We start from the raw sequence: 15,519 nt of genomic DNA on the forward strand, positions 1-15,519 counted from the left end.
TAAATAATTTTATTATAAAAAATATATATAAAATAAAAAAATTTATTTTAAAAACTAGTTTCTAGAAAAACTAAAATAAAAATTTAGAAATAGTTTAATTAAAAAAATTAAAAATTAATTTTTAAAAAATTTAAAATAAAAACTTTAAAAATAAAATTTATTAATAAGTTTAAATTAGTTTTTAAAATTAAAAACAAATTTTAATTTTAAAAATAAAAATTTTAAAAACTTAAATTTATTTTTAATATAATAAAAGAAAAAGTAATAATAATAAAAGTAATAATATATTATAAGCTAATTATTTTAAAGATTTAAAGGAGTTAAGTATAGTAGAAAAGAATAAATTATAGTAAATTATAGACTAATATAACTAAAACTAATAAAATTAATTAAATAGTTTTAATAGTTTAAGAGGAATTAACTCTAAAATATAGTTAGTTTACTAGAAGATTAATAATATAAAAATATTAGTTTAGTAAAGAAATTTAAAAAAAATATTTATATAAATTATAAATTTTATTATATATTTAATTTATTTTTTTAGATTTTTTAATAATTAATTTAAATATAATTATATTTTTATATTTAAATATATACTTTTTACTAATATCTTATAAATATTATTTAATCACTTTACTTACTTTATAATAAATATCTTTTAATTTTAATATTAACTATATTTATTTAATATATAAAACTTTAATATTAAGATTATAATATATATATAATAAAGATAATATTAAATATATAAGAAAAATATAAGAGATTATAGTTTAAATTAAGAAATTAAAATATATAGTATCTATAGTATATATTTATATTATCTTATTAGGTCTAGAGGTAAGTAATGATAGTTCCGGGTCAATTCGCCCTAATTAGTATAGAAATAAATACTGGAATATATTACATTCATTAGCCCAACCCGAGGTCTCCGACCGGCGCACTTGACAGTGTTCTTACTTTGATACAGATTCTATCCATACCCGGAACCAAAGCCTAGTACGACAGAATTAAAGCATAGATTTCTCGTTGCGATAAGGACCATGCAAACTGTCGTCCGCAACATCAACCTTTCCTTCCGAAGAGGCTTCTCAAGCTTGATATTAGGACGAACAGTAAGGACGTCGTACTACGAGAGTTTTCCATCTGAAAAAGGAGACTATGTAGCTTTATCGTGGTGTTGGGGCGACGTGCCGCCATTAAAAACAACGAGGTAAAACCTTGCAGAGTACAAGAGAGGGATTCCCTGGGAATCGCTTCCTCTGGTTTTCCAAGAGGCCATGGATATCTGTCGAGAGTTGGGCGTTATGTATATGTGGATTGATGCTCTGTGCATTATCCAAGGAGATTTGGAAGATTGGAACACAGAAAGCTCGAAAATGGCTTCGTACTACGGGGCTGCCTGGCTCACAATTTCCGCCTCTGGATCGAAGGACAGCACACAGAGTTGCATGCCAACCCGAAACCTCAAGCAACTTGACGACGTGCACGGCTGTGAGCCAGTCACTCTGCAGTCATCCAACGACAGACTACATGTTGATTTCGAAGATAACCACCAATTGGATAGGATTCCAATCTTTACACGAGCATGGGCACTTCAGGAACGACTATTGTCACGTCGCCTTCTCCATATGACGCCAAGGGAGGCAAAATGGGATTGTTGCAATGGAATTGAGTTATGTAGCCGCCTGCCTGTAGTGACTCTTAGTGCAATATCGTCGTTCATTATATCCAGGACCAGTCGGGCATTCGCCTGGCCATGTTACCCCATACTTGGGTTTGAGTATTGGCACAATTTTCTTAACAGGTACCATTGGCGAAAGCTTACTTTCAGCTCCGATAAACTGAAAGCCATTCAAGCCATTGCGCAGGAATTACAAGCTGCCCAAAGGGATAACGGGCTTTTTGGGCAATACATGCTAGGAATATGGGACGGTCGATTGTTTCTAAGGAATCTGTTGTGGCAGCCTCGCGAAGGTACGCCGCGGCCTCGAGCACGGAATCCACTGTTTCCTAGCAGGACCTGGGCATCAATGGAAGGAAGCTGGTCCTATGAGTTTCCAATGGCGTACCCGCATAGAGCGGAGGAGGAATTTGGTCCGGCCGCATCCTGTGGTCCACAGTGGACGGGAGTGGCCTCCGCAACTGTCGTGGAAAAGCTACCGCAGGCGTGGGACATCGATCATGGTCACAGGAAAAACTACCCGCTCGTTCTAAGTGGTAATTTACTTTGTCTCGGGAAGGGCGAAGTCGCCGAAAGCCCGCTGAAGGGTTATTTCGATATTGATTCTGTTGACGACGATGCGGAAGCGCATTCTGAGAGTCTACTATGGTATCTCCGAATATGGTCAGAGGGTCTGGCAGAAGGATTTCTGATGGAAAGTAACGCCACTTCTTGCCTCGGGTTGATCCTTGAAGCTGTGAGTGGCAGACCCGGCACATTCACAAGGCTAGGAATTTTCAGGGGAGAGCCGAAAGAATTTTGCCAAGCCCAACAGATGACAGTAACTATAATATAACACCTTCGGGCCGGATAATTCAACATACATCTATCGTGTTAGAATATAGTTAATACTATTGTCTACAACTAGATCCTCAGTAATAAACATATATAAAAAACAATTTCCCATTCGAGCAGTAGTAATTAAGGCCAGATCTTCAGTCATCCCCTATTCTACCTGTTCCTCCGTCCTGGCATGCTCTGCTGTAACGTCCTAGCTATTAATACTCGTTCTTACTTCCTGTCGTGTTCCTTATAGTCCTGTCAAACAAACCTCATAGTCGTAATGACCCTTGCTATTAAGACCGCCAGCTTTGTCACCTCGATCCTTATCACGACCTTGCCGTAATGATGACCACAATCCTTGTCACAGTGGTCACGATCCTTATCCTTGCTATCTCGATCCATGTTATGAGCTGTGATCCTTGCCATGATCATCCTTGTGATCCTTGCCATGATCATCCTTGTTATCCTGACCATGCGTAGGTTTGCACTTCTTTTGCTCCGTCTTGGTCACCGTCTTGGTCACTGTAACCGTTTTGGTATCGGTCACCGGCTTGGTCACAGTAACTGTTTTGGTATCGGTCACCGGCTTGGTCACAGTAACTGTTTCGGTATCGGTCACCGGCTTGGTCACTGTAACCGTTTTGATGTCGGTCACCGGCTTGGTCACTGTTACAGTGACACTCGTGATGACAGTGCGAGTCGGGGGCGGATGGTGATCGACGTTGTCCGGCCCCGGGAGGGCAAGGACGGACCCCAAAACAATGGAGAGGGGAAGAACCTTCGAAACCTTCATTGTTGATAAAAGTGTCTTGTTGGTGGAAGTGAAGAATAAATCTCGTTGCTTATGAGTTGTCCAGATTGGCGAGATCTCGGAGGGAAGCTGTCTACTTATAGTTTGCCTCGAAGATAGAATTCCGCCTCCAACTGAACGATCTACTGCCGAGAATGATACTCAACCTTTTCACCCCACCGAGGACACTGCCAAATGGGCAGGCCACTTAGGTATCATAGCCCATCATATGACGGGGCTGAAAATGGGACGAGTCAAAGTTCAACTTCTCGTATCCATTCGCCTGGACAGATGGTGTGCGAACTAAGGAAAAGATATCATGACGACTGACATCTTGGCTTACCTGCGGTCCTGCAACTCTCTAGATCTCTATTGATGGAGTGAGGGAGAGGGGACCCATCACAGGTGATTTTCACGCGCAAACCACAAGGATATACAGCGCGTCCGGTTGGAAAGAATGTAGGCAAAGGAGACCGCTCCTACCTAGAAGCATAGCGGAGTTATTAATAGAAGGTATACATCGATATCTCCTCGGAAGGCGCTGGTGCATGATATACACGTAAGTTCTAGTTGGCAATGGGGGACTCGACGGGGTCACATCATTAGATTGGACATCTACTAATATTAGAACAACTAAGAGTCCCAACAACCCTATCATGGATTGTAGTCCAGCTTCACGCAATTCTCATGAAATTTTCCACTCTTCATGCTTCGGACACTAACTCCCTAGATTTAACAGGAGAGTCGGGTAGCAAGAAGGACTGCAGATAAACAATAAACCTTATGTGAGACTTCTAATTATAATACTGAAGAATTGAATACTAAAGCACATGGCTGGGGTAGGCGGGGGAAGTAATCCCCCAAAGCAATTATCCTTTACCACAATGTGGCTCCATCCATCGTCGTCAAATCACAGTTTCTACCTCAAGGATTCCGACTCCACATAAACATAACGGAGGTGGTGTGGCGCAGCGTCCAGCAGAGAGTTACTGACATGCACGTTGCGCGTCCTGGCTACGATGGATGCGCCGAAGGACAGACAGGACGCAGTATTTACTTTCCAGCTATGAAGTCATCAGCGTCTTATCCGCCTATAAACAATGGGACGCATGTCACCTCAGCAGATCCAGGCACACCTCTACACACTAGGCACGATGAAAAGTTCGTATTCCATCGACATGAAATAATTTCGCTGCAAGGGGGGTTGGATGGTAGGGTAACGCAATTTACGACTGAATTTAAAGTTTGTTCCACATGCGTGCGCCTGTTTGGTAATTATGGGCTTTCCGAACCCATGTAATTGCCGCCGCACAATGAGACCGGTAGAACTGCGAAAAAGCGGCCGCTGTCATTTTAAATCATCTGGGAGCTCTCCCCCAGCCCAAGTTTTGGTGTATGTAAGGTTGATTGTCTCACCTACTTCTCGGGCTTTAACTGAGACCGACCTTGTGTCTGGCGACCGAAGATGGGGGGGAGGGGGGATAGAGATCTTGGTGTACGCATATGAAGTTCGATATAGAACAGAAGCCTCCCATTGAGACATTGCCTTAGGTGCCTTTATCTCCTAGGGAGACCGGCAAGGTTCAAAAAGTAGGGCTAGTCCTCCGTTCTCCAGGCCCATCCAGAGGCCCTACCAGCCTGTCAGGTAGATCTGGAAGTCTCACCGAGGAACAATGCCTCGCAGACTCTTCACCGCGGCCGTTCTTGCGCTTCGTTGCTCGGTAACCCTCGCCCAGACCTCAAAATGGCCGATCCCACAACTCGACGCCGGCGAGATTCCCTGCGCGCTCGCACTCCTCGATGATCTCAGAGATGACGTACTGACATTTTGTATAGAATATCTCGATGCACCGCAGACCGCGACCATAACAACGACTACAACTCCAACTACGTAGGCGTTATTGTCCCCTTTCACATCACCCAAGCTTGTGCCGTCGTTAACCAGAACGCTTCCTACTCAGCGTGCTCTTGACGAGCTCAACAGCCACTAGGTATTGGTATACGTGTGCCGTAGGCAATCCACAGGAACCGGTTACTTTGACGTTGGAAAGGTCGAGACGAGCAACACATGCAACCCAGGCAGGTGCAGGACAAGTCATCGGAGATCTCGAATGCCTGTCTCTCCCTTGGGTTGACCGCCGGTGCTGCCAGTACGACCACCACTACGACGACCTTTACTGCTCCAGCTCTAGTAGGCTCCTGGGTCCCATTATGCGCCGTGACCATGTCGACATCGCAGGTATTCTCTGCTTTCGTATCGACCACCACGACGTGCACCTGCCGGGGAAGTCCCGAGACGTGTGACTTCGCGAATCCAGGGGAATGCTGCTGTGCATGTTGCCGCCAGGTTGATAGCTCATCTTCGGTGTGTTGTTAGATCCAAAATTGCTTTTGTTGTATGGTGGTCGCAAATTTGAAGGAAGGGAGTTGAGGTCTGTATGGAACACGGTCCGTAGGTAAGTTGCTGGGAGGACATGGAATCAAGCCAAAGAGTTGTTTTGGGCTGAGGGGGCCATTTACTCCGGATTAAGTCTGTCTTTAAGCTGGGACCTCGGGGGTGGGTGTGAAGGCTCGGCGTCTAGTTTTTAAATAGAGTATTTCATGAAACACCGTGTCGGGGTTATCTAGGAAATAACTCACAGATGCATCTAACTGTTCCGAGTCAGTCTGCTCTGCCCGATCTATTGCGAGCTAAGTTATGATAGCTTGTCCAGGTTTTCAGTTCTATTAAGGCCCTGGTGACCTGAAAATGAGAAAGACTGTCGGTGTGGGGCTGTGGCCTGACTCGGGATTTTTTTGGGGGGGAGCCAATCGGGAGTTGAAGACCAGGGATAGATTAGTATGGACAGATGTATTTGGAATACACTTTTCTAGAACTTCTAGAACACAGCTAAGCTTAATTCAAATAGTTGTCTCCCCCACTCCGTAAGACGGAAATTTCGTCGAGCATGGGAGGGAAGAAAACATTTGGAATACGCTTCAAATATTAAGATGACAAGCGTGGCTATGCTTACCCTAGCACTCAGCGACCGGCGTCTGATTTCTTCCAAGTCTGCCAAGCATCTCCACAGCTTTGCACTGCCTCTCTAGATGTCCCCTCCCGAGTCCGGACTCATGAGAAGTCGAATTTGGAAGCAACATATCCCATGTGTCGGCCTCTCGCCTTTATCGCGATCACGAATGGTCGGCGGGCTGGCAGCATGTGGTTTGAGCGTTCGACCTTGGCAGTGCCACAAAGGATTCGTATACCGTCATCGTCGATACAACCTGGAGGAAAACTCGACGCGTCACCAAGATGGGCGGTGGTTGAGGGGTCATCATCGGTGGTGATGGAAATCGAGGAGGCTCTCGTTGATGGAAAATTTTATATAAGTGTTGGTTATTTCTCGTCGTTTTCGACTTCCTCTCCCTATCGCTCAAGCGGATCAACCCCGCTATCTCAAGTCCTCCCATAGACCCAACCTGCAGCGGCTTTACCTCTTCACCTTTTTATCTATTCATCCTTTTCACAAGTCTAACGTTATGGCTGCTGCGATACTTGCATTGATGGCCCTCATCTTCCGCCACGTCTCGGCCTCGGACGTCGGTGCGTTTGAGCATAGGACCAATGGTTACTGCAGGCAGCTAGACATTCCGGTAACTGCCACGGCAGAGAGCGCCATTTATAATATCCCGAGGGTGGACAGCGACATTGACGCCATCGCCTGGGCAATTTACACGGATACCTGGTCCACCGTGGGAGGTTCCGACCGCATCATCAAGAACACTACCACCTCCGGGACTTTCAACATCCATGCCCAGCTGTGCATCCCCAAGCGCGATGGGGATAAGAAGAAGGGCATCTTGCAGCTCGCCACCCACGGCGTGCACTACGACTCGAGATACTGGGACCCCGAGCTCGACCGCGACAACCTCTCCTATGTCGAAGCGGCGCTCAAGGCTGGGTATTCCATTCTCACCTACGACCGCCTGGGAGTAGGTAAATCCGACATTCCCGATGCCTACACCGTGGTCCAGGCACCCCTCGAACTTGAGCTTCTTCATCAACTGACCCTTCTGGCGCGCGACGGCATCATCTATGGTCTCGCGAGCAAGGGACAACCGCGAGGCTCGCCCTTCGGCAAACTTTCCAAACCAAGCAAGATCGTACACGTCGGCCACAGCTGGGGCTCGGTCCTCACTTCGGCTTTTATCGCCAAGTACGGCCCTCTGACCGACGGCGCCATCATCACGGGCTACTACCTCGGACCTCTCCTCGGAAAAGCCGGAATGGCGGCATGGAACGCCGAAGCACCCGCTTCGAGCACGCCTTCCTTCGACCGCCCCAGCGGCTACGTCGTCTGCAAGAAGAGCGGGATCCAGACTATTTTCTTTGCCGGAGATACCGAGACCGCCTTCACCGAAGAGATGCTCGAATACGGCAATGCCCTCAAGCAGCCCGCCCCCATCGGAGAGTTCGCCTCAGCCTACCAGATCCTCGGTCTGCCCGGTCCCGAGATGAGAGCCCCGGTCCAGTACTTTCTTCCCGAGTTTGACTTTTACGTCTGCGGCGGAGATTGTAAAGGCATCGTGAACAAGACGCTGTTGGAGCAGACCTACCCTCACGCCCCTGTGATCGATATCAAGATCCAGCCCAACACTGGACACGCCTTCACTCTTCACAACAATGCCAGCGCCGGCTATCAGGTCAATTTTGACTTTTTGGAAAGCAACGGGCTGTAATATATAACTAGATACCCCGCTACGGTCCTACTACGGTCCTACTAGTGCATATTACGCTTACTATTATTATTTCCTCCCTTACTCTAGCATTAGAGTTTTTACTTTTGAAGACTTTTCTTTCCTTTACCTATATTTTTTTTATTCTTATTTTACTTAGGCTGGGCTGAGGGAGGTTATTATCTAAACTATATATCACCTAGCTTTAGTTTCTACAATACTAGAATTCTTATATTATTATTAGAACCGATGACCGGTCTTAGTAGTGCGCTTACATGTTCTAGGACGCCGTCCTCGGGCTACATTTGTCTCTTACCTATATATAAAGAGCCGTCGACTACCTCCTTACTCTACAGTGGGCAGAAGAGACAATATAAGTCTCTCCGAAGTTAACCGGTCGCCGGCCCGCGCTTCGTTGCGAACAGCATTCAAGAAAGAACAGTCGGCCTTAAATATTCAAAGCCATATGTAGGCTCACTTCTTCATCGCGATTTAAAAATAAAAGAAGAAGCAGAGAGGCGATAAGTAAACTGTCTATAGATCGATATTTAAAGCAAGACATACTACAAAATAAAATTATTTCTGGAGTCTGTCCCAAATCCTGCAACTAACTAACATTGAGATATCTCCATTTCCTAACCTCCCACTTTCGACCGGATAATTAGGTGTCTCGGGATCTCGTTTATTTTCTGCGAAGAAATAAATTCCACCGTGCTCCCATTCACGCTTGTCTGGGAGGTAGACCCGCGTGGAGAGTTCTAAGCGTTCGTTTACAAAGATTTCAAGCACGCTCGTGTCGAAAAATGCTCGGATGTTGAGGCTTTCCTCCGTTTCTGCGGCGCTGTAGCCACGCCTATTCTCAGAGGCACTATCGGAACTGCCAATTAACGTAAAAAGAGTGAAAGGAGCAGCCTCGGGAGCATGGCTTATGGGTGCTTGGATATGCGGTCTCTCAATAATAAACGTCTCGCTCGTTGAGTCCCAGTAGACGAGGGTTTTAATATGAAGATCTGTAATATGAAAAAGAGAAGCCGGGTTAGAACGTTTCCTAACGCGCGGAAATGCCAACCAAAAAAAAAAAAAAAAAAAAAAAAAAAAAAAAGTGTCACAAAGATATGGACGAAATATATATAACGTACCGGAAGTGTGGTAAATGATGAAGCCTGCACGGCGAGCGCTCTTACTCACGGTAATCGTAGCTTCCGCTTCCCAGCATTGTGTATACAGAGGCACAAAGGGTTTTCGGAAACGGATATCTTCGCCTGCCTCGTTCAACCCAGGTAATGGGACACCGGAGATGTCTGTCCTTCGGGCCTTTTCCCGAAGGCGTTGCAATCGTGGATCAGGTATAATACCCAGCGTGCGGACAGTATATGTGCCATTATCATCCGGCGTAAGTTCAAGAGAGGTGATCTCCTCTAAATGTCTAGTAGATCGGGCTTTCTTAACGCCGTGGATAGTGATTAGTTTAAGGACTCGGGGAAGTGAGATTAGGCCGCTCCATCCTTGCAGGTGACGGATATCGTCTGGGAGATCTTCCTCGGTGATCCAGCCAAAAATAACGTGTTGGTTCACAACTGGGTCCCAAAAGGAATTCGCAGCATAGAAGAGTCCGTTATCAAAAATACCGCCGAATGAGTAGTCCATCAACGCAGACGAGGAACGTGTTGGCTTTGGGTTGTCGCGGGATTTCAATCCTATCCACAGCTGTGATCGTTGAATGCGTGAGTCTCTTGCAAGTGTCGTCTGGTTCTTCTCATGCCTTGGCAAACAACCTTCTGCCCCCATAATGATGAAGTCCCGTAATGTACCCTCATCATCTTTCAGAGTTACGTAGTTGGGAACCTCCCAGTTGACACCAAAGTCTCCTGACCAACGAGAAGGGCAGAAATTCAACCCTACGTCAAGCAAAGGTCCGAGGTACCTCCATTCGGCAAGGTTGTCTTTCTTGAGAGAGTAGACAAAGACAGTCGGCGTTCTGTCAACAAGGCCACCCGAAATGAAGCCACTGCGAACGTTATCGTGGCGAGCCTCTGCCAGTGCGGATGGAGACGCCGAGATAAAGGGGTCTCTCCAGCCAGTGACGCTGAGGCCTGCAGGTGGTCCGGGGAGGATAGGATTGGACGGCAATCGATTCCACGTCTGGCCTTGGTCTCGAGAAATAGCAATGCTTAATGACTCGGAACCTGAAGTGTAGGGTATGCTGTAGTGGATTGGAAGTTGGTTAACAGAAGTGTAGATATACGTAAGCGTCCCGTTTCTCTCGCCGTTAATATCGGTGGCCTGGAAACATCCAGTAAATACTCCCCGAAAATCATAGTGGGCGGATGGTACTAGGCATGGTTGTGGGGAAGTCTCCCATACAACAAGATCACGGGAAATGGAATGACCCCAAGCTATGTCACCCCAATCGTTCCCATTGGGATTCCACTGGAAGGCCAGATGATATGTTTCAGTTGTCGGGTCGTAGCCAGGTCCGCAGGGGTCATTGAGCCATCCGTGAGGCGCAAGTAGATGGAAGGACGGCCGCCATCGCGTAAAGTCAGAAGAATGTTTCAGACTCTTTGGAATTTCTTCAGCGTTCTCGCTGCAATCCAGACCGCCTGTCGCACCTTTTAAGGGAACAAGCCGCGCAAGTGGGCTGATTGCTTGTGATGCCGCAAGAGTGGACATAATGGCGGGGACACCTCGGAATGAGTACGATGGAAAGGAAAAACAGAATGGAAAAACAAAGGCGGCGGAAAAAGGGGGGATTGATATAGAGTTGAGTTGTTATTTACACAACTCTCTCCAGTTTTGGGCCTATCCTCTGAGGTATGAAGATCATGGAGAGGAGTTCCGTCTTGAAGAAAATGAGCGCGGGGACTTGGAAGTGTAGGAGGGGAAGAGGTCTGAGAGGATGACATGTAGCAAGATGAAAGTTATCACTCCTTTCGGCAATAAGTAATACGTTCCTATATGGCCTCGGTACTAATATCTCTCGGCTTTGCATTAATATATATTTCAGCTATATGTATTGTCTCATAATAGTTCTGCAGATTCGCCGTCCGAGATCGTAACACGACCCGAGCTAACCACGCACGCTCGGCCGACATTGTGCACAGGTGACAGCAGTGCCCGGACAAACCATTGGAGTTTCTTTTTCTCCGGGGATTCTCCAGGACAAGTCTTTCCACAATTAGAAAGTTGCTCCGACGATTCTCCAAGAGAACTTTAATTTCTCCGATAATTCTCACAGTTTGGGAGCCGACTTGCTCTTTTCGGGAAACATCATCAGACTCGTGAGCTCGATCCATACTCCAGGTTTTTCCCGAAACCTGGGGTACCCGTGTCTGCTGTCTGGGGAGTGTCTGGGGAAATAGGAATGAGCTGTTTACACGACAGACGATCATTTCGCTTTCTATAAAGATGCCGCGTGCGGCGCCTCTGTCCGAGAGATGATATCCCACTATTTCTTTTCATCCATCACCCAGTCACAGCAATCCTGGATTCTTGACTATCATTACCTATCCCTTGTCTGAAAGCAAACTGAAAGCCTCTTTATACATCGATTGGTCGTCCTTATTTCTAAAATGCCACCCCAAGACATTTCCGAGAAGGGAGACACAGGTCTGGGGAATGGGACGCCTGTTCACGTTCACCACGCTGAAGGAAAGGAACTCTCACCCGAAGTAATTATTCCCGACAAGGGCGCCGTCAACGTCCTGCTCATCTTGGCCTGCGTTGCTTTCGGATCCGCGTCATTCCTATTCGGCTATGATGACAAAGTCATCTCTCCAGTGGCAGCACTGACAGCTTTTGTGAGAACAATTCAAATCAACCCAAAGATATGATTTCAATCATTGGCTAACAATGACGGAAGGTCGATACGTTTCAAGGCCGAAACCCCACGACGGGAGCAATGGTTCTTACGGCCCGGAATCAGAACCTAGTCTTCTCTGTGCCCCTTGTAGGATCAATCATTGGTGGTTTGTCTGCCTCGCCTCTCAACAATCATTTCGGCCGGAAACTGCCGCTGCTTGGCGCCTATATCTTTTCGCTGGGAGGCGGCTTTCTTCAGGTGTTTGCCCCTAATTTGGCTTCCTTCGTGATCGGACGCTTCTGGACCGCTGCCGTCGTCGGCCTTGCCAACGCTACCGCACCTTTGTATTTGTCGGAAGTCGTACCGCCGAGCATGCGAGGTCGGAGTGTAACATCGATCAATATTCTATCTCTGCTTTCCGGTGTCATATCGACCGTCATTGTCAATAGCACCCACACACTCGATGGCAAAAGGCAGTACATGATTCCTCTGGCAGTACAGTGTGCACTGCCTGTTCTATTGTTTGTTCTCACGATCGGCCTCCCTGAGAGCCCCCAGTGGCTTGTGAGCAAAGGACGGATGGATGAAGCCAGGCGCAACCTGAGGAGACTGCGCGGATTCAGTGACTGGCAAGTTGATGACGAGCTTCGGGTGATGAAGCTGTGCGAGGAAAATGAACGATCTCTCACTGCCAACGTTCGGTTCTGGGAAATCTTTGATCGAGAGAATCTGAAACGCACTCTCACGGCGGGGGCATTTTACTCTCTCAATCAGATTTCAGGTATCATCCTCTCGACAACCTATACGACGGTCTTCCTCATCGAACTGGGCATCGGAGATGCGTTCACCTTCACTGTCATTGCTTCATGCTGTACTATGGCTGGTACCATGGTCGCGCCCCTCGTCATCGATCGTGCTGGCAGGCGTCCGACGGCGTTTGTCGGAATGTCCCTGCTCTTTATAATCGACATGATCGCCGGAGGACTTGCATTTAACGCCAAAAACGACAAGGTTGCCCTCACTATAGCGGCACTTGGGTTTATCTTCAACTTTTTCTGGGGAGCTTGCTTCTACTCACTCTCTGCCTTGATGCCGTCGGAAATCGCTACGCCTAAACTACGGAACCACACCATGGCATACACGATTGCGTGCGCCCAGACCACTGCCGTCATCACCACGTTCGCCGTTCCCCAGCTGACGAGTGCCGATGCGGCCGGCCTAGGAGCGAAGACATATCTCGTTTTCGGTGGATGCATGGCATGTGTTATGGTCTTTGTGTATTTCTTCATGCCGGAAACCCGAGGCCGTACCTTTGCTGAGATCGATGAGATGTACGATGCTAAGATTCCTATGCGCAAGTGGCGCAAGTACGAAACTACGACGGAGGCGAAGCAAACGACGCTCGTTACTCCCGAGCAGCTATTGTCCCGATCCTAGATAGATAAATAGTCTCAATGATGGCACTTGGCCAAGAATCTTAAACAGCCATTATTCTACAAATATACTACCTATTCGGACAGCCCTTCTCAGATATTTTCAGCTATTTTGAGGGAGATAACATTGAAGTGCGGTTAGAAGAGCGGCAAAGATGTCATCATAATCGTCGCCGCGGGTATCTGTTCCTCCTCATTGTCATGATTGCCCCAACAAACCCAAGAACGCCAATTGTTTTTTATATTCTTCGAGGTAATGATGGTTCCCTCCTCGTAGAACTTGTAACAAGCTCAAGTACTGTTGTGCTAGAATCTGTCTTGACGAATTTTCCGTTGCCGAACTGCCTTCCATTTCGCTGGGTGGAGTTGTAATGGCGCTAATGGCAATGTCGTACAACTTTTCGATCTACAAATCATCAGCATTCGAGTAAACAATTCGTCGGCTACCGTTCTGTTTTTTTTTTTTTTTTTTTTTTTTTTTTTGATATACAATACTTACAATTCCTATTCCGTGAGCTTCCATGGCGCTGATTCGTACAGATCTGCACACGTCTAGGGTGGCTTCAGCAATGGAAAATGCATAGTCAAAGGAAAGCTCCTTGGTTTCCGAGTCCGCTTTCAAGAGGCCATGGCTCAAGCATAGATGCCACAGACGATTCTGTACCCACTTCTGGGTGATTAGAACATCTGCACATTGCGTTTCAGCCAGAAAGGTGCCAAGGTTTCTTGTTGCTTGTGCCGAATGCGAATCGAAACGGGAATGATCTGGGTCAAACCAGTCGTTGCTCTTGTATCGACTCGGGTCACTGACATGAGCAAGACTTCTGTGTATATCCAAGGCCTTCGCTTCGTCGAATCCTCTGCACTGGGACGTGCCAACCTTGCATCGTCCATTCCAGCAGTCGACAATCTCTTCGTCGACAGCATCAAAGATTTCCATGAGGAGTGCCAATCCCATCATCCCGGCGGCGTCTTTCTCGTTGTGGACTATAATGCCTGACACGAGGCTATGGGTCGCGCTGTGAATAAATCCGTCCGTCGGCCGCATGACAAACCCAGGTTTCCCCGTCAGCATAATTGAATGGCGACGTTGGAGCGCGTAAGCCCTATGTTGGTCAAGGATCCGTCAGCAACATTGAGATTTAGGAGAGTCGCGCATTTCCATTTGGTTCATGGTTACATACCTCTCAGTGACAGACAGGACGAGATAAGTCCGCAACCACTGTCCCTTTTCTTCGCTTGACAGACGATTGTATGAATTGGGATCATTCAGTCCTAACATGAGGGCCAGGTCAATCGCCTCGCGTAGACGTAACCGTGCCGCATTATGCTGGTTGGTTCCAAACAGACATCCGAAAAGGAAGAAGCTCGTCAAGACAGCTTCTAGGGTTGGTTGTTCCCCAAAATCAGAGGAGCTTCGCATCTTGGTCGACTCATTCATCATAAATCTTGCCTGATCTGCTCTGGATGATGCTGTGGGCCGTTCGCTGATTTCGATAGGTTGTGTGAGGGAAAATGCGCCGACCGCTAGAAGCATGGCTCCGAACTGAGAGTTTCTCCGGTGTTCCTGGGATAGGATTCTTATGAAGATGGACGACCGATTAAGCACCGGCAATGTAGGGTGTAACCGATCGAAATATACATCGATCCACGGAATAAGGCTGCTTTCATTGATATAAGATGGCCAAAGGGATTCGGAACGGCCACTAGATTGTCGTAAGGGAATGCCGGACATTGGGTTATCTGTTTGTATATTTAAAGATGCGTCGCAAGCGTCAACATCGACGATGGGGGGTAGTGCCGTTTTGACATGTATGCTGTTTCCTGAGAGGCCGAAGAAGGATGTCTGTGTGTTGAGACTATCCGGCAACCAGTACTCTAAATCACGACCCTCCCCCCAAGGAGATGAATTGTCCATGGTCGCCGAAACGGGGATTGCAGCAGCATACCCGCCACTTACGCTAGTTTGGTCGAGATGGCTAACTTGTTGTTCTATTAACTGCACGTTCGGATAGTTCGGACTCGCCGAGTTCGATAGAGATATAGAGGGAGACGAGCTCAACCCAGAACGTATATTATGATCGCTAGGCTGTGTCTGGGGCAGAGCGGCGTTGATTACAGAACGTTCGTTTTGGGCGAGCATTTGCTGCTGACGGATCTGTGTGACTCGGCTTTGGAGGAATGTTAAGAGAGGCTCTCCCCTGAGGTTGAAATGTAGGCTGACTTACTGTCCAGCCGGACCACGCTTCTTCTGTGGCTTGAGGAACGT

General features: G+C 47.1%; 2 protein-coding genes and 2 pseudogenes across 2 annotated transcripts; 2 read left to right on the plus strand and 2 right to left on the minus strand.

Moving 5' to 3' along the window:
* Positions 1-2,909: 2,909 nt before the first annotated feature.
* SAPIO_CDS3702 lies at positions 2,910-3,299 on the minus strand (annotated as a pseudogene; the record flags this gene model as incomplete).
* Positions 3,300-6,842: 3,543 nt separating this feature from the next.
* SAPIO_CDS3703 lies at positions 6,843-8,018 on the plus strand (annotated as a pseudogene; the record flags this gene model as incomplete).
* A 3,569-nt stretch (positions 8,019-11,587) lies between these two features.
* Positions 11,588-13,254, plus strand: SAPIO_CDS3704 (putative MFS alpha-glucoside transporter; the record flags this gene model as incomplete). The annotated part of the gene is made up of 2 exons (XM_016786450.1): positions 11,588-11,815; positions 11,878-13,254. 2 exons carry the CDS (start codon positions 11,588-11,590, stop codon positions 13,252-13,254), a joined length of 1,605 nt encoding a protein of 534 aa, XP_016643793.1.
* An 89-nt stretch (positions 13,255-13,343) lies between these two features.
* On the minus strand, positions 13,344-14,673 carry SAPIO_CDS3705 (uncharacterized protein; the record flags this gene model as incomplete). Its single annotated transcript, XM_016786451.1, has 4 exons — positions 13,344-13,357; positions 13,470-13,656; positions 13,750-14,356; positions 14,435-14,673. The coding sequence occupies 4 exons, from the start codon at positions 14,671-14,673 to the stop codon at positions 13,344-13,346; spliced, it is 1,047 nt and encodes a 348-aa protein (XP_016643794.1).
* Positions 14,674-15,519: the final 846 nt, after the last annotated feature.

This window comes from Scedosporium apiospermum, assembly GCF_000732125.1.
Source record: "Scedosporium apiospermum strain IHEM 14462 chromosome Unknown SEQ_SAPIO_0089, whole genome shotgun sequence".
Taxonomy (NCBI): Eukaryota; Fungi; Ascomycota; class Sordariomycetes; order Microascales; family Microascaceae; genus Scedosporium; species Scedosporium apiospermum.